This window comes from Salmo salar, chromosome 22 (assembly GCF_965601325.2).
Source record: "Salmo salar chromosome 22, fSalSal1, whole genome shotgun sequence".
Taxonomy (NCBI): Eukaryota; Metazoa; Chordata; class Actinopteri; order Salmoniformes; family Salmonidae; genus Salmo; species Salmo salar.
This window is the reverse complement of record NC_138312.1, coordinates 46033415-46052320: the sequence shown is the minus strand read 5'-3', so window position 1 is coordinate 46052320 and position 18906 is coordinate 46033415. Positions and strand designations below refer to the sequence as shown.

General features: G+C 44.2%; 2 protein-coding genes across 4 annotated transcripts in view; both read left to right on the top strand.

The window, feature by feature from the left end:
* The first annotated feature begins 1659 nt into the window (after positions 1-1659).
* Positions 1660-9714, top strand: LOC106583358 (isocitrate dehydrogenase [NAD] subunit beta, mitochondrial). The gene is made up of 10 exons (XM_082967507.1): positions 1660-1707; positions 2319-2439; positions 2551-2611; positions 4365-4498; positions 7465-7597; positions 7693-7795; positions 7863-8009; positions 8136-8230; positions 8309-8369; positions 8583-9714. Exons 1-10 carry the CDS (start codon positions 1660-1662, stop codon positions 8670-8672), a joined length of 993 nt encoding a protein of 330 aa, XP_082823633.1. The 3' UTR covers positions 8673-9714.
* A 1314-nt stretch (positions 9715-11028) lies between these two features.
* Positions 11029-18906, top strand: part of LOC106583412 (receptor-type tyrosine-protein phosphatase alpha) — a 58853-nt gene continuing 50975 nt past the window's right edge. The window contains exon 1 of one of the 3 annotated variants that reach the window (XM_014167543.3): positions 11029-11468. The gene's annotated coding sequence lies outside the window, so the exon portion shown is untranslated. The remainder of the gene's footprint in view (positions 11469-18906) is intronic. The other 2 variants (XM_014167540.3, XM_014167544.3) reach the window with 2 other exon arrangements.

The following is an 18906-nucleotide window of genomic DNA, read 5'->3' as shown; positions in this document are numbered from 1 at the left end:
ATGGTGGCTCCCCTTTCTCAAGTCTGACCAGGAGAGATGATGTGTCTAAGGGTGTTTTCAAATATGAAATTTGGTTTCCTGCAGCATTAGTGAGAATGTACTATACTGCTCAAAAAAATTAAGGAAACACTAAAATAACACATCCTAGATCTGAATGAATGAAATAATCTTATTAAATACTTTTTTCTTTACATAGTTGAATGTGCTGACAACAAAATCACACAAAAATAATCAATGGAAATCCAATTTATCAACCCATTGAGGTCTGGATTTGGAGTCACAGCCAAAATTAAAGTGGAAAACCACACTACAGGCTGATCCAACTTTGATGTAATGTCCTTAAAACAAGTCAAAATGAGGTTCAGTAGTGTGTGTGGCCTCCACGTGCCTGTATGACCTCCCTACAACGCCTGGGCATGCTCCTGATGAGGTGGCGGATGGTCTCCTGAGGGATCTCCTCCCAGACCTGGACTAAAGCATCCGCCAACTCCTGGACAGTCTGTGGTGCAACGTGGCGTTGGTGGATGGAGCGAGACATGTCCCAGATGTGCTCAATTGGATTCAGGTCTGGGGAACGGGCGAGCCAGTCCATAGCATCAATGCCTTCCTCTTGCAGGAACTGCTGACACACTCCAGCCACATGAGGTCTAGCATTGTCTTGCATTAGGAAGAACCCAGGGCCAACCGCACCAGCATATGGTCTCACAAGGGGTCTGAAGATCTCATCTCGGTACCTAATTGCAGTCAGGCTACCTCTGGCGAGCACATGGAGGGCTGTGCGGCCCCCCAAAGAAATGCCACCCCACACCATGACTGACCCACCGCCAAACCGGTCATGCTGGAGGATGTTGCAGGCAGCAGAGCGTTCGCCACGGCGTCTCCAGACTCTGTCACGTGGCGAATTTACCAATCTTGGTGTTATTTGGCAAATGCCAAACGTCCTGCACGGTGTTGGGCTGTAAGCACAACCCCCACCTGTGGACGTCGGGCCCTCATACCACCCTCATGGAGTCTGTTTCTGACCGTTTGAGCAGACACATGCACATTTGTGGCCTGCTGGAGGTCATTTTGCAGGGCTCTGGCAGTGCTCCTCCTGCTCCTCCTTGCACAAAGGCGGAGGTAGCGGTCCTGCTGCTGGGTTGTTGCCCTCCTACGGCCTCCTCCACGTCTCCTGATGTACTGGCCTGTCTCCTGGTAGCGCCTCCATGCTCTGGACACTACGCTGACAGACACAGCAAACCTTCTTGCCACAGCTCGCATTGATGTGCCATCCTGGATGAGCTGCACTACCTGAGCCACTTGTGTGGGTTGTAGACTCCGTCTCATGCTACCACTAGAGTGAAAGCACCGCCAGCATTCAAAAGTGACAAACATCAGCCAGGAAGCATAGGAACTGAGAAGTGGTCTGTGGTCACCACCTGCAGAACCACTCCTTTATTGGGGGTGTCTTGCTAATTGCCTATAATTTCCACCTGTTGTCTATTCCATTTGCACAACAGCATGTGAAATTTATTGTCAATCAGTGTTGCTTCCTAAGTGGACAGTTTGATTTCACAGAAGTGTGATTGACTTGGAGTTACATTGTGTTGTTTAAGTGTTCCCTTTATTTTTTTGAGCATTTTATATTCTACATGGCTTTAGCAAGCTAGCTTGTTTACAATGGACAAAAAGTTCCACGTGACTTGCGCTGCTGTGTCACAATACCTGGTACTCTGGTCCTGGACCTTGAACCCGCTACTCACGCAGGTCAAGTATTTGTTTCAGCCAGGGTTTGTTTGTGTTTCACACGTGCTTTATAGCATGTATTAAGGTACCAGGATCCGGATCTCACAGAGATATGTGAAAGCGCCTTAAGAGTGCATTGGTGTGGATGTCTGGTCCCTCTGTTGACATTCAGCTAACTAACTCATCTCCTTGGCACATTCCACTCCACATTCCACTCCAAGTGTCCTATTACTTAAACTTTCACCGCACCGTACCCCCAAGCTCATGAACCTCTCTCGGTGCCCCCCACCCAAACACTCGAGACCGGATTGCCACTTTTCTGCACATGGTAAACACACACATTATGTTGCCCATGTGGGAATGGAGCCCACTGTCTTGATATTGCCTGCACCATGCTTCAAGCGTGCTCTGAGCTCAATCCAATATTTTCTGTGTTCATTGATAACTGAATATACAAGACTAATTTATAAGTTATTGTAGCCCATTCGCTCACTCCTTTATTCATTCATCTTCAATATGTCCATCCTGTTTTTCATCCCTTTGTCTTATCTCCTTGTTTCTAGCCTTAAACCTGCCTTTCCATTCCCATCCAGGCGGCTGACGTCCCATTGGAGTTTGAGGAGTTTCACCTGAGTGAGGTGCAGCACATGGACAGCAACGAGAAGCTGGAGCAGGTGTTAGCCTCCATGAAGACCAACAGGGTGGCCATGAAAGGTAACTGACTCGTCTCCTCTCATTTCCTATGCAGGAGATTTGCTTCCACTTGAATGCTTTTATCAGATCAGTGTGTTCTGACTGGGTTTTATTTTCTCTGTCTGTGTGTAGGAAAGGTAAACACCCCCATGGAGTTTAAAGGGGAGCTGGCTGGCTTTGAGATGAAAATCAGGTAAGGCCATATTAGATCTAACGCCACCACAACTCTTACTGGAGCAAGCCAACACAATCAATGAATATTGTAAGGTTATGGGAACTAGTGCATGGGGTACTCAACTACTATTTGAGAAAGTCCAGTCACACCAATTTCCTAGGTGGCAAGGTCCAGATGGATATTGTCTTTATTGACAGGGCAACAACCCCCCCCCCCCCCCCCCCCCCTTTCGCTACCCCAAACTGTTCACACCCCCTTTTGTTGGAATGAAAAATATGCAGTTTAAAGTGAATTTCCTGCAATTCTACACATTTTGCCATGTCTTGTGTGTGTTATGATACCTGAGTCCACAAAATCAATGTGGGCCCCCATGGGCACACAATCTGGTCATGATAACTACAAGATTTAGATAGGCCATCTTTCCTACCTAGGTAACATGGGATTAGTTTATCAACTGGGAATTTCTGACACGATATAGCTCTCTAAGGTCTGTCAGATCAAATCAAAGTTTATTTGTCAGGTGCACCGACTACGTCAGGTGCACGTGACAGAAATGCTTACTTACAGGCTCTAATCAATAGTGCAAAAAAGGTGTTGGGTAAGTAAAGAAATAAAAACAACAGTAAAAAGACAGTGAAAAACAGTAGCGAGGCTATAAAAGTAGCGAGGCTACATACAGACACTGGTTAGTCAGGCTGATTGAGGTAGTATGTACAAGTAGATATGGTTAAAGTCACTATGCATATATGATGAACAGAGAGTAGCAGTAGCGTAAAAGAGGGGGTGGTGGGACACAATGCAGATAGCCCGGTTAGCCAATGTGCAGGAGCACTGGTTGGTGGGGCCAATTGAGGTAGTAGGTACATGAATGTATAGTTAAAGTGACTATGCATATGTTAAACAGAGAGTAGCAGCAGTGTAAAAGAGGGGTTCGGGGGGGGGGGGGGGGGGGGGGGGGCACAATGCAAATAGTCCGGGTAACCATATGGTTACCAGTTCAGGAGTGTTATGGCTTGGGGGTAAAAACTGTTGAGAAGCCTTTTTGTCCTAGACTTGGCACTCCGGTACCGCTTGCCATGCAGTAGTAGAGAGAACAGTCTATGGCTGGGGTCTTTGAGGTGTAGAGGTCCTGGATAGCAGGCAGCTTAGCCCCAGTGATGTACTGGGCCGTACGCACTACCCTCTAATGCCTTGCAGTCGGAGGCCGATTAATTACCAGGCAGTGATGCAACCAGTCAGGATGCTCTGGATGTTGCAGCTGTAGAACCTTTTGAGGATCTCAGGACCCATGCCATATCTTTTGATTTTCCTGAGGGGGAATAGGCTTTGTCGTGCCCTCTTCACGACTGTCTTGGTGTGTTTGGACCATTCTAGTTTGTTGGTGAATTGGACACCAAGGAACTTGAAGCTCTCAAGCCCCCAACCTACAGCCCCGTCGATGAGAATGGGGGCGTGCTCGGTCCTCCTTTTCCTGTAGTCCACAATCATCTCCTTAGTCTTGGTTACGTTGAGGGACAGGTTGTTATTCTGGCACCGCCAGGTCTCCGTTAATGACATAAGAGAAACTGCCCATGCACTAACAAATTTTGAAATTCTATCTTGTGCATTCTATTACAACTTTCAACCATATTCATTTGAAGCCTGACTTGAATTTTTCTTGGGGTATTGACCCCGTTCTGGTTCCGGGTCACGGTTCACATGTTGTATGGCTGTCCTAGTGTGTGCGTGTGGCTGGCTGGTTGGCTGATCTCATTAATGAAGCTCTCCTCAGGCGTAGACTGGACCTGTTTGCCAATGTGGTTCACGTGAACAGCCTGCCTGGCTATAGCACCCGCCACAACTACCTGGACCTGGTCATTATCCGAGAGCAGACCGAGGGAGAGTACAGCTCTCTGGAGCACGAGGTACATCACATATTGCCATGCAAATAGTCCGGGTAACCATATGGTTACCAGTTCAGGAGTCTTATGGCTTGGGGGTAAAAACTGTTGAGAAGCCTTTTTGTCCTAGACTTGGCACTCCGGTACCGCTTGCCATGCAGTAGTAGAGAGAACAGTCTATGGCTGGGGTCTTTGAGGTGTAGAGGTCCTGGATAGCAGGCAGCTTAGCCCCAGTGATGTACTGGGCCGTACGCACTACCCTCTAATGCCTTGCAGTCGGAGGCCGATTAATTACCAGGCAGTGATGCAACCAGTCAGGATGCTCTGGATGTTGCAGCTGTAGAACCTTTTGAGGATCTCAGGACCCATGCCATATCTTTTGATTTTCCTGAGGGGGAATAGGCTTTGTCGTGCCCTCTTCACGACTGTCTTGGTGTGTTTGGACCATTCTAGTTTGTTGGTGAATTGGACACCAAGGAACTTGAAGCTCTCAAGCCCCCAACCTACAGCCCCGTCGATGAGAATGGGGGCGTGCTCGGTCCTCCTTTTCCTGTAGTCCACAATCATCTCCTTAGTCTTGGTTACGTTGAGGGACAGGTTGTTATTCTGGCACCGCCAGGTCTCCGTTAATGACATAAGAGAAACTGCCCATGCACTAACAAATTTTGAAATTCTATCTTGTGCATTCTATTACAACTTTCAACCATATTCATTTGAAGCCTGACTTGAATTTTTCTTGGGGTATTGACCCCGTTCTGGTTCCGGGTCACGGTTCACATGTTGTATGGCTGTCCTAGTGTGTGCGTGTGGCTGGCTGGTTGGCTGATCTCATTAATGAAGCTCTCCTCAGGCGTAGACTGGACCTGTTTGCCAATGTGGTTCACGTGAACAGCCTGCCTGGCTATAGCACCCGCCACAACTACCTGGACCTGGTCATTATCCGAGAGCAGACCGAGGGAGAGTACAGCTCTCTGGAGCACGAGGTACATCACATATTGCCATGCAAATAGTCCGGGTAACCATATGGTTACCAGTTCAGGAGTGTTATGGCTTGGGGGTAAAAACTGTTGAGAAGCCTTTTTGTCCTAGACTTGGCACTCCGGTACCGCTTGCCATGCAGTAGTAGAGAGAACAGTCTATGGCTGGGGTCTTTGAGGTGTAGAGGTCCTGGATAGCAGGCAGCTTAGCCCCAGTGATGTACTGGGCCGTACGCACTACCCTCTAATGCCTTGCAGTCGGAGGCCGATTAATTACCAGGCAGTGATGCAACCAGTCAGGATGCTCTGGATGTTGCAGCTGTAGAACCTTTTGAGGATCTCAGGACCCATGCCATATCTTTTGATTTTCCTGAGGGGGAATAGGCTTTGTCGTGCCCTCTTCACGACTGTCTTGGTGTGTTTGGACCATTCTAGTTTGTTGGTGAATTGGACACCAAGGAACTTGAAGCTCTCAAGCCCCCAACCTACAGCCCCGTCGATGAGAATGGGGGCGTGCTCGGTCCTCCTTTTCCTGTAGTCCACAATCATCTCCTTAGTCTTGGTTACGTTGAGGGACAGGTTGTTATTCTGGCACCGCCAGGTCTCCGTTAATGACATAAGAGAAACTGCCCATGCACTAACAAATTTTGAAATTCTATCTTGTGCATTCTATTACAACTTTCAACCATATTCATTTGAAGCCTGACTTGAATTTTTCTTGGGGTATTGACCCCGTTCTGGTTCCGGGTCACGGTTCACATGTTGTATGGCTGTCCTAGTGTGTGCGTGTGGCTGGCTGGTTGGCTGATCTCATTAATGAAGCTCTCCTCAGGCGTAGACTGGACCTGTTTGCCAATGTGGTTCACGTGAACAGCCTGCCTGGCTATAGCACCCGCCACAACTACCTGGACCTGGTCATTATCCGAGAGCAGACCGAGGGAGAGTACAGCTCTCTGGAGCACGAGGTACATCACATATTGCCATGCAACCAAACAATGGGTGTGTTTTTTATTTTAGCTCACCTAGAGTGCCAGTTAGGTGGATTTTAATTTTTTTCCAATTTTAGGACATTTCATTGGTAGTGCTGAGCGATTAACTGAAATCTGTTATTTTTTGTTTTTTAAACAACTAATGGACTGAATTATTTAAACCCCCCCCCCCACCCCCCCCCAAAAAAAATTGTGAGCTCAATGTTCACATTGTACAGTTTCTCTAGAGATAAATCAGATCAAGCGCAAAACAGAGTTGTAGTTTCCAACAGGCCATTAACTACAATGACCATAATCCATTGCGCTCCTACTTGTCCGGTCTGTTTCTTTTACGCCTGCTATGTTAGGTTAGTGTGGGACAGACACAGAGAGGAGACAGAATGCACGATTGAGAGGGATAGAGAGCAGTTGCTTAGAGGCATCTACCTGAAAATACATGATCTAAGTGATTTGATAGTTGGTATTCAGCAGTCATAAAAGTATGCCTTATTTACTTTGAAGAACTACTAAAATAGTGTTTTGTCAGACAGCATAGGCATCAGCTCTATAGAGGGGAGATGACGACATGGAATAAAACATGTAATAGACACAACTGATATTTTATTAAAGTAATGTGAATAAATGGTTAATAAGTGATAAGCAGTAATGGGCAGTCACTACTGTCATTGGACTTCTATTAATTGTTTTATTCTGTGTTACAGCATTCAATCCACATAATGCATAGTGATGTTTAAAAAAATAAAAATTACCGAAACCAAACCAACGTCAAAAAGCACTAATTGGTCAGCACTTTGAGGGAAATCTCCACTCGCCCTGGGGGGTCTGGCTAGCTAAAGTCGATTGACTCGGTCCTGATGGTGATTAGTTTGTTGTATGACTAATACACATTGAAATCATGCATGAGGCATTGTACACGGGAAAGAACACGACCACGTATGACCACATATGTAAGTGCTCTAACACCATGGCCAAACCACAGTCTGATGGAAGTTTGTCCTGATCTGAACTCTGTGCTTTCTGTGTCTGTGTTCCTGGAGTGATTGAATGTCTGAAGATTATCACCAGGGAAAAGTCTCGGCGCATCGCCAAGTTTGCCTTCGACTACGCCACCAAGAAGGGTCACAGCAAGGTCACGGCTTTCCACAAGGCCAACAACATGTGAGTCTTGGTGCCAGAAACAACCTTCTTTTAAAAGCTTCTACACATCTATCCAACTACAGCCAAGGATTTTGTCTCCTTCTGCCTTTCTACAGGAAGCTTTCAGATGGCCTGTTCCTACAGTGCTGTGCCGAGTTGGCAGAGCTGTATCCCAAGATCAAATACGACAACATTATTATAGACAACTGTTGCATGCAGGTACGCCCCACCTCTCTCTCTCTTTCTCATGCACTCACTCACTCACTGCTTCTCGCTCTCTCTCTAGCTGGTCCAGAACCCATACCAGTTTGACGTGCTGGTGATGCCCAACCTCTATGGCAACATCATTGACAACCTGGCAGCTGGGCTGGTCGGCAGGACAGGAGTGGTCCCAGGAGAGAGCTATAGTGCCGAGTACGCCGTGTTTGAGACTGTGAGTGTCCAGGAGTTTGCCTGAGATCCAACTTAACCAGTCCGCTGCAATCATACACTAGTTACATTACAGACCCAAGCATAGATAAAATGGCCTGAGAAATGTAATGGCCTCTCTTCGTCTCAGGGAGCGCGACACCCCTTTGCCCAGGCTGTGGGCAGGAACATCGCCAACCCCACGGCCATGCTGCTCAGCGCTGCCAACATGCTCCATCACCTCAAGTGAGTAGGCACTGCTTCCAATGGGATTTGTGCGCCTGTGTGTGTGCACTAACCTCAACTGACTGTGTTGTGTTACAGCTTGGAATACAACTCCAACATGGTGTCAGACGCTGTCCGGAGGGTCATCAAACAGGGCAAGGTAAGTGTGTGTGACTATATTGTATCAACACTTAAATCCTGTTGGTTTGTGTGCATGTATTAATTCTACAGTTGGATGGGACAGACTGGTGCAGGGATAGGACACAGTTGGGTTTTTGCAATATGTATATGAATTTTGTGCTTCAAATCTAAAAATACTATTCATGGATTGCACCCTGTGTGTGTGCGTATGTGTCCTACGTATGTGTCCCAGGTGCAGACACAAGACCTGGGCGGTTACAGCACGACCGGGGACTTTGTGCAAGCCATTGTGGGGAACCTCCGCCACCGACCCGCATACTAAAGAAGTCCTGGTCCCATGAACAGCCCTTTACCCTGAACTGGACGGCCAACCAAATATGATCTGGATATATTGAACCCCATATCGCCATATATCCCCTAATAACTTTGCCACAACTGTTTTGCTCCCTGTCCCACTAAACTAATTCTCCTTACATCACTCTTGGCAGCTCTTGTTCCTCTTCTCCGCTTCTCACATTCCTCATAACACGCTCTGCACATCCTCTGAGGGTTTCTGTTTCTCGATTTGGCCATTTATGCTGCTGTGACCTTCTCTATTTTCTCCCAGTCTTTTCCTTGCTGAACACTTTCTCCAACTTCATGTCAACCGGTTCTTTTGTACTGCCTCTGCTGTTGGATGCACTCTTCTATCAGCTCTACTACCTCTATAGTGTTCTCTGTATCTGTTGGCTACCACCTCCTCTCTTTCCCTTTACTCTCCTACTCTGCCTTCTCTCTACACTGTTTCCTTGTTTGTGCTGTGGACATGCATAGGGTTTTATATTAAATTGATCACCACTAATCTAGCCTTGCAGTCCACACTGGTTGTGCTGCAGGTTGTTCAGCAGTATTGATCAAGCTGGTTTTGTGCCACGAGGACAATTTACCAAGACCAAATCAAGTGAAATCTTATCACTGCGTAAGTGGACTTCGGGTCTTCCATTTCACAGCAATGAGTTGTGGCAGGCATTATAAAGTGCCTTGTTCATAACTACGTGCAGTGTCCATGGACAAAGGATAACTGGCCTTTTGCAATAACAGCCTTAGTCACGTCAAGAAAACCTGCTGTAGTTACTATATAAAAAAAATAAAAAACTGGACTGTTTCTCACAAACACACACCGCCACTGTTGTAAAATCAGCAGAATGCGGAGGTCATTCCTGTGAAGGGAGAACATTTTCAGTGTTTACAATCAATGTTTTCACATTGTTGCGTTAGCAGGGATGCTAACAAGCTGAACTGTGAAATTGGCTAGCTTCACTGAACCCTATTCACTCATACTCAATTCATAATCACTAGTTATTAAAAACTAAAATGTCTTAATATTCTGTCTACTGTGTATGCTGTAAAATTCTGTGTATCGTAGAGGTCACTATCTTGGGAGCCCTTTGCTGGAGTTGTGACCTTGGGGATCCATTGTGTTTGTCTATTCAGTCAAAGCTAAGCTTTTTCATCATTACATTTCACAACTAACAAGCCATTGTAACCTGAGCCTATGACCAGCTTTGCCTGAGTTCACAAGGGAAACCATTTGATCATGTCAGACCAGTGATTTTTATGTTTTTGTACTGTATGTGCTATATGTCTGTTCCATTATGTATTGGTTATGATATCAGAGTAGTGGCATTGCTACTGGCGACTTAGACAGGCATGTCAGCCAGTCCATTGACACTATATGACCAAAAGTATATGTGGACACCTGCTTGTCGAACATCTCATTCCAAAAATCAGGGGCATTAATATGGAGTTGGTCCCCCTTTGCTGTTATAACAGCCTCTACTCTGTATGTTGGAACATTTCTGCAGGGACTTGCTTCCATTCAGCCACGAGCATGCTGAAACAGGAAAGGGATTTCCCCAAACTGTTGCCACAAAGTTGGAATTACAGAATCGTCTAAAATGTTGTATGCTCTAGCGTTTAGATTTCCCTTCACTGGAACTAAGGGGTCTAGCCCAAACCATAAAAAACAGCTCCAGACCATTATTCCTCCTCCACCAAACTTTATAGTTGGCACCATGCATTGGGGCAGGTAACATTCGCCGAACCCCGATTTGTCTGTCGGACTGCCAGATGTTGAAGCATGATTTATCACTCCAGAAAACGCAATTCCGCTACTCCAGATTCCAATGGCGGCGAGCTTTACACCACACCAACCAACGCTTGGCATTGCCTGTGTGAATGGACCGTGTGTGTGTAACACTACTTTTATTTGTGGCGTGTGTGCACAGGAGACCTGGGAGGCTGTGCTACAAGCAACGAGTTCACCAGAGCTGTCATTGCCAACCTAGCCGTCTGAACTATCCTCATACTGGCAACTCGTAAACACACATACTTTATTTCCCTTCTGTCAAACTAAACTCTATTGACAGCCACGCTTCATCAGGTGTGCTACTGCTGGGCTCAGTGGGCTGGAACAAAAACCTGCAACCTTTAACCCAGGACCAGGGTTGGTGACCACCACTGGCCAATGTTGACAGAGGGCAAACTAAATGGGATCGTGTGCCCCGGAAGCCTATGGGAAATTAATAAATCCGTCCAATATTCGACTTTGTGTGTATGACAGAACTGACCAGATGGTTGACTCGTGCTCTTCTGGATCGGGACGCTGTTTACTCCGTCTCGTGATGATCCGCCAGATGTCGCAGTGGGACCGTGGAGGGAGGAGGAGGGGCCTGGCCTGGGAATTCTCTGCTTCCCATTCCTCCTATTGCAGACGCAACATGGCGGACTAGAAGAGGCGGCGACTCCCCTGGATGCAAGGAATAAACTGTGATTCACGTCCCCCTATGCCTCGAGGAAGACGGAGAGATACAAATGTGTTATAGAGACCTTCGGTAACATTGAGGAATGTTTGGGACCGTTCTTGTCACTCGTTAGGATAAACAGACTTGCGATCTTTTGCCTCCAAATTGCCTGTCCCAGATCGTTCCTATCACTGACCCAGCCCCCCCCCCCCCCCCCCCCCGCTCTTGGTTACTGGAGTGTGGAGACGGGCCGGGGTTGAGAACGTGTGAAAAGGAAGAAAGGAATTTCACTACTGCAGATATTCAGGATTGTATTACACCAAACGGGAGTCGTGGTGAGTTTTGTTTTTATTCTGCTGTAAATTGTCACTAGTTACGGTGAAGCGTGTTTCATTAAGTTGGTATAATGTCTGGCTACTTGTCACACAAATAAGCACTTTTGGATTATCCCATATCATTATCACAGTTTAGAATTCCACGGCTAACATCGTTTCGGTGATGAGAGAGATAAGGCAGAGAGGGAAGAGGTTGTTTTTGTATAACGTTCTATGGGTATCATGGGAGCGCTCCCAATTATATGTTTGTAGCGAGACGAACATTTACAGAATGAGCTTGGAGGCAGGGAGGAAACATTTTGCGAAGGGGGAGAATAGTGCCACAACATACATTTTAGATTTCCAGAGTGTGAGCGTGTTCTGTGAACGCATACATTGTAACAATGCGACATGGAAACAATCGGAGGGCCAGTGCGTTCTAACTGAAAAGTACATATTGATCAACGCTTTGTTGCTAAATGTTTCGAGATGGTGGGGGAGTAACCCGGGGTTGGGGTGGGGGGGATAGGGAGCTTAGTGGGAACACAGCCCAGGAATTAGGTCGCTTTAGACAGACAGGCCTTCAAATCACAGCACACATTTACATTTTTGTCTAACAAGTACACTGCTTTACTCTGCCTCGCTCTCCATTTCCTCTTCTGATACTAATTATTCAGGCTTGACTGGACCTTGAGGTTACTTAGTCTAGCCTAAATGTAGTTACGCAATATGAATCTTAACTATTTGTGCACTGGTGTCACAACTGGTGACCCCCTTAACCCTGGTAATAACTATAATGTAATGTATAAACATGGCTTGTGTCCCAGGCAGGCTGGTTTCAAAACGTTTGTTTCAGTGCAAGCCCTCAGTGTTTACATACCACATACTGTATAGTTGGTGTGTTGTGACAAAACTCCCTCAATGATTCTAATCAATAAAAGTTAATTAGCATGAAAAATACATTTGGCAACGCAGGAGTCATCAAGGAATATGTTCCACATTTTGTCTGCTGACCTTTTGAAACCATTGATTTCATGAAGGTGGAGGCTACTGTCATTTAATGTCGTTTTTGATTAGCCATGACTGCAAAAAAGGCTTGAGGCCCTAGTGCAACTTGAGTGTATATTTAATTATCTTGTAGTGCTGAGCGATTAGTGCTTTTTGAGCTCGGTTTTGGTTCCACATGTTTTATTACATTAAGTGCACTATGCATTATGTGGGTTGAATGGTGTAACAACACAGAATAAAACAATTCATTAAAGTCCCATGAGTTTCAAGTTTTAATGTCATGTGCACAAGTACAGTGAATGCATTTCTTGCAAGCTTTAAACCCAAGGATGCAGTAATCAATGTAATACTAAAAATAACATAAGGTAGAACAAAAACACAAGAAATAAGAACACGAGAAAGTAAGCTATATACAGGGTCAGTTCCAATACCATATTTACAATGTGCAGGGATACTGGAGTGATAGAGGTAGATATGTATTGGGGTAAGGTGACTAGGCATCATGATGTATGATAAACAGAGTAGCAGCAGCGTAAATGATTGTATGTGTGTAGAGTCAGTATAACTGTTTGTTTGTGTTGGAGTGTGCGTGAGTGTGTAGAGTCCTGTGCGTGTGCATAGAGACCGTGCAAGGTCCTGGATGACAAGGAGCTCGGCCCCAGTGATGTACTGGGCTGTCCGCACCACCCTCTGTAGCGCCATGTGACGTTAGTGACTGCCCATTATGCTTATCACTTATTAACCATCATTTATTCACTTTAATAAAATACACTGAGTGTACAAAACATTAAGGACACCTGTTCTTCCATGACATAGACTGACCAAGTGAAAGCGATGATCTCTTATTGATGTCACTTGTTAAATCCACTTCAATCAGTGTAGATGAAGGGGAGGAGACGTGTTAAAGAAGGATTTTTAAGCCTTGAGACAATTGAGACATGGCTTGTGTATGTATGCCATTCAAAGGGTGAATGGGAAAGACAAAACATGCATGTGCCTTTTAAACGTGTTATGGTAGTAAGTCACACCGGTTTGTGTCAAGAACTGCAATGCAGCTGGGTTTTTTTATGCTCAACAGGTTCCCATGTGTATCAAGAATGGTCCACCACCCAAAGGACATCCAGCCAACTTGACACAACTGTGGGAAGCATTGGAGTCAACATGGACCAGCATCCTTGTGGAATGCTTTTGACACCTTTTAGAGTCCTTGCCCCGACTAATTGAGGCTGTTCTGAGGGCAACTAAACATTAGGAAGGTTTTCTTAATGTTTTGTTGTGTATATTACTTTTGTTTTATTTCATAACTTTATTTAATTCCAGGTCATCATCTCATCTCTATAGAGCTGCTGCCTATGCTGTCTGACAAAACACTATTTTAGTAGTAATTCAAAGTAAATAAGGTATACTTTTATGACTGCTGAATACCAACTATCAGTCACTTAGATCATGTATTTTCAAGTAGAAACACATTCTATGTATAGGCCTATGTCCGACACATAAAATATGGCCTGCTGCACATAGCCTAACCTGGACATTTATTATCAAAGCTACATGTATGCTCACTGTCAGTCTCAGCCAGGAACATGGATAACATTCTCAAAAGCTTGCACAAGGGAAGAAACTAGTATTTGGGTCAAGAAGGAAGTAGGCCTATGGCAGTGCTTGGCGTGCCTTCATAAGTGAACTGAGCTGTGTGCAGCTGTGTCCACCTGGAGCGTGACTCGTCATGTCTCTGGACTGCTTCAGGTTGCATTCCACTGCTCAGAGGTTTCATCCATCAACCAATGGTTGCATGCCACATCGTCGACTGACAGTTTGCTATAACATGACGTGGTTAGCTGATACTTCAAATATCTATCCAGACATTGTAAGATCTGGCATGCATTAGCAACACCTGGGCAGAGGAACACACCCTCAAAAAACCTTTTTTTATTTAGAACAAGGCCAGTATTAGAGAAAATTATCTGCACATTTATCGATATGCCAAATCAAATCAAACTTTTTGTCACATGCGCCAAATGCAAAAAGTGTAGACTTTACCGTGAAATACTTACTTACAAGCCCTTAACCAACAGTGCAGTTCAAGAAGAGTTAAGAAAATATTTACCAAATAAACTAAAGTAAAAAATAATAAAGTAACAAAATAACGAGGCTATATACAGGGGGTGTGAAACAATGCCTAATTTATCATAACCATTACAGATAACAAATCCAAATAGCTAAATTGCCCCATGTATATTCTGGCAAGAAAAAAAAAAAGTGGCATTTTAAGATTTAATTTATTGAAATCGTAATATCAACTGGGTATATTATATTGTGGAACGTCAGCAGTGCACTTGTAGAAGAAGCCTATGGCGCAGGGCTCTGCGCTAACCTTTTTTACAAGGAGCACGTGTGTGCCTAAGATTTTTTTTAAATGAGGAGTTCAACGATAAATGTATGAGGTATTAGAGTCAGAATCCATAATTTTTCTAGGTGCACACCCCCCAAAGAATCCGGGTCGCACAGCTAAATATTTAGGCACATATTCAAGTAAAATTGTCGCACTGTAAAGCTCTACTATGGCTGTGCAATGACACAGCCTTGTTTTGTTAATTTAGCAGACCAGATGCTCTTATTTCCCGAGCCCTTAGCACAGTCAAGACACACCTATTTTATAGTAAAACTGGGGTCAATTTAATGAGTTGAATTGCAATTTCTTTCAGGGTTATAAACCTAAATCTGTCATGTTTTCGATATACAGATGTTTTAGTTCATTCTGCCTGTTCTTTGGAATTTTATAAATGGGTTAACAATTCCACATTGAACACTGCATTATATCCACGACACCCATTTGGTGATTAGGACTAGGCTTAATTATTCTGAGGAAAATACGCTCTTTATCTTTATCAAAGTAATGTTTTTGTATATTTTCAGTGTAAACCTGTCTGTTTAGGGGGTCATAACCTATGCTAACCAATTCTAAATGGCAGTTTGCAAAGTAGGGTCGTCACTAGTTTCCACAAAGTCATAAACCCTGCCTATTTCTACAATTTATCATCTTAAAATCAGATTTTAAACCTAACACACACTAACCACACTGCCAATTTTGACTTTGTGCTTGTGGTAACTAGTTACAACCGTAAAGTAGCATAAGCGGAAAATAAACAGACGCAATTATTCCAAAACTGCAGCTCTTTGTTGGAATACATATTTCCCTACTTCAATCAACCAGTCCATTTTGAATTTGTGATAAAGCTGTCGTCATTTGGCAAAGAGTGTCACTTGTGTATCCGATCAGTTACAGTGCCTTCAGAAAGTATTCATACCCCTTGACTTATTCCACATTTTGTTGTTACAGCCTGAATTCAGAATTGATTAAAAATATATTTCTCACCCATCTCCACACTATACCCCATAATGACAAAGTGAAAACACGTTTTTAGAAATGTTTGCAAATGTATTGAAAATGAAATAGTTCTCTATCTCATTTACATAAGTATTCACACCCCTGGGTCAGTAAGGGTAAGTAACAACACATCCGTCACGCTGATCCTCAACATGGGGGCCCCTCAGGGGTGTGTGCTCAGTTCACTCCTGTACTCCCTGTTCACTCATGACTGTATGGCCAGGCACGAATCCAACACCATCATTAAGTTTGCCGATGACACAGCAGTGGTAGGCCTGATCACTGACAACGATGAGACAGTCTATAGGGAGGAGGTCAGAGACCTGGCCGTGCGGTGCCAGGACAACAACCTCTCCCTCAACGTGATCAAGACAAAGGAGATGATTGTGGACTACAGGAAAAAGCGGACCGAGCACACCCCCATTCTCATCGACGGGGCTGTAGTGGAGCAGATTGAGAGCTTAAAGTTCCTTGGTGTCCACATCACCAACAAACTATCATGGTGCAGAGGCCACGACAAAGCCTATTCCCCCTCAGGAGACTGAAAAGATTTGGCATGGGTCCTCAGATCCTCAAAAAGTTCTACAGCTGCACCATCGAGCATCCTAAATGCTTGCATCACTGCCTGGTATGGCAACTGCTGGGCCTCTGACCGCAAGGCACTACAGAGGGTAGTGCGTACCGCCCAGTACATCACTGGGGCCAAGCTTCCTGCCATCCAGGACCTCTATACCAGGCGGTGTCAGAGGAAGGTCCTACAAATTGTCAGACTCCAGCCACCCAAGTCATAGACTGTTCTCTCTGCTACCACACAGCAAGCAGTACTAGAGTGCCAAGTCTAGGTCCAAAAGACTACTTAACCTCCCTGGGCAAGGTGGGACGTTTGCGTCAACAGCCAGTGGAATCGCGTGGCGCGAAATACAAATACCTCAAAAATGCTATAACTTCAATTTCTCAAACATATGACTATTTTACACCATTTTAAAGACAAGACTCTCGTTAATCTAACCACATTGTCCGATTTCAAAAAGGCTTTACAGCGAAAGCAAAACATTAGATTATGTCAGGAGAGTACCCTGCCAAAAATAATCACACAGCCATTTTCAAAGCAAGCATATATGTCACAAAAACCAAAACCACAGCTAAATGCAGCACTAACCTTTGATCTTCATCAGATGACAGTCCTAGGACATTATGTTATACAATACATGCATGTTTTGTTCAATCAAGTTCATATTTATATCAAAAACCAGCTTTTTACATTAGCATGTGATGTTCAGAACTAGCATACCCACCGCAAACTTCCGGTGAATTTACTAAATTACTCACGATTAACGTTCACAAAATACATAACAATTATTTTAAGAATTATAGATACAGAACTCCTTTATGCAATCGCGGTGCTTTCGGCGAAAGCACATTTTGCAATATTCTGAGTACATAGCCTGGCCATCACGGCTAGCTAATTTGACACCCACCAAGTTTGGCCCTCACCAAACTCAGATTAACTATTAACTAACCCTAACCCTATAAGAAAAATTGGATTACCTTTGCTGTTCTTTGTCAGAATGCACTCCCAGGACTACTACTTCAACAACAAATGTTGTTTTGATTCCAAATAATCCATAGTTATATTCAAATACCTCCGTTTTGTTCGTACGTTCAGGTCACTATCCAAAGGGTGACGCGTGAGCGCATTTCGTTACAAAAAAATTCAAAATATTCCGTTACCGTACTTCGAAGCATGTCGAACGCTGTTTAAAATCAATTTTTATGCAATTTTTCTCGTAAAATAGCGATAATATTCCAACCGGGCGACGTTGTATTCATTCAAAGGCAGAAAGAAAAAAATTGAGAATTCACATGAACGCGCATCTCCAGTGTCACTGTTCTCAGCCTGACCACTCACAAAATCTCCTGCTGTTTTTCGTCCAGAGACAGGAGAGACGTCATTCCACTTTCTGGCGCCTTCTGAGAGCCAATGGAAGCCTTAGAAAATGTCACGTTATAGCAGAGATGCTGTATTTTTGATAGAGATGCCAAAGAAGGAGAACAAATTGTCAGACAGGGCACTTCCTGTATGGAATCTTCTCAGGTTTTGGCCTGCCATATGAGTTCTGTTATACTCACAGACACCATTCAAACAGTTTTAGAAACTTTAGAGTGTTTTCTATCCAAATCTACTAATTATATGCATATTCTCGTTTCTGGGCAAGAGTAGTAACCAGTTTAAATCGGGTACGTTTTTTTATCCGACCGTGCAAATACTGCCCCCTAGCCCCAACAGGTTAACAGCTTCTACACCCAAGCCATAAGACTCCTGAACAGCTAATCAAATGGCTACCCAGGCTTTGCATTGCCCCACCCCTTTTTTTATGCTGCTGCTATTCTCTGTTTATTATCTATGCATAGTCACTTTAATAACTCTACCTACATGTACATATTACCTAATTTACCTGGACTAACCGGTGCCCCCGGACATTGACTCTGTACCGGTACCCCCTGTATATAGCCTTGCTATTGTTATTTTACTGCTGTTCTTAAATGATTTGTAACTTTTTTAAATAATGTTTTTATCTATTATTTTTACTTGACTCTTATTTTAACTGCATTGTTGGTTAAGGGCTTGTAAGTAACCTGTTGTATTTGGCGCATGTGACAAATAAAATTTGATTTGAATTAATGTTAGAATCATCTTTGGCAGCGATTACAGATGTGAGTCTTTCTGGCTAGGTCTCTAAGATTTTTGTACACCTGGATTGTACAATATTTGCACATTATTCTTTTAAAAATTATTCAAGCTCTGTGAAGTTGATTGTTGCTCATTGCTAGACAGCCATTTTCAGTCTGCTATGTTGTCTTTGTTCTCTTATGTTGTGTTGTCTCGTCGTGATGTGTGTGTTGTCCTATATTTTTATTTAATTTATTTTTAATCCCAGCCCCCGTCCCCACAGGAGGCCTTTTGGTAGGCTATCATTGTAGGCTATCATTGTAAATATATATATTTTTTCCTTAACTGACTTGCCTAGTTAAATAAAATTAAACTGTAACTAGACTACTCAG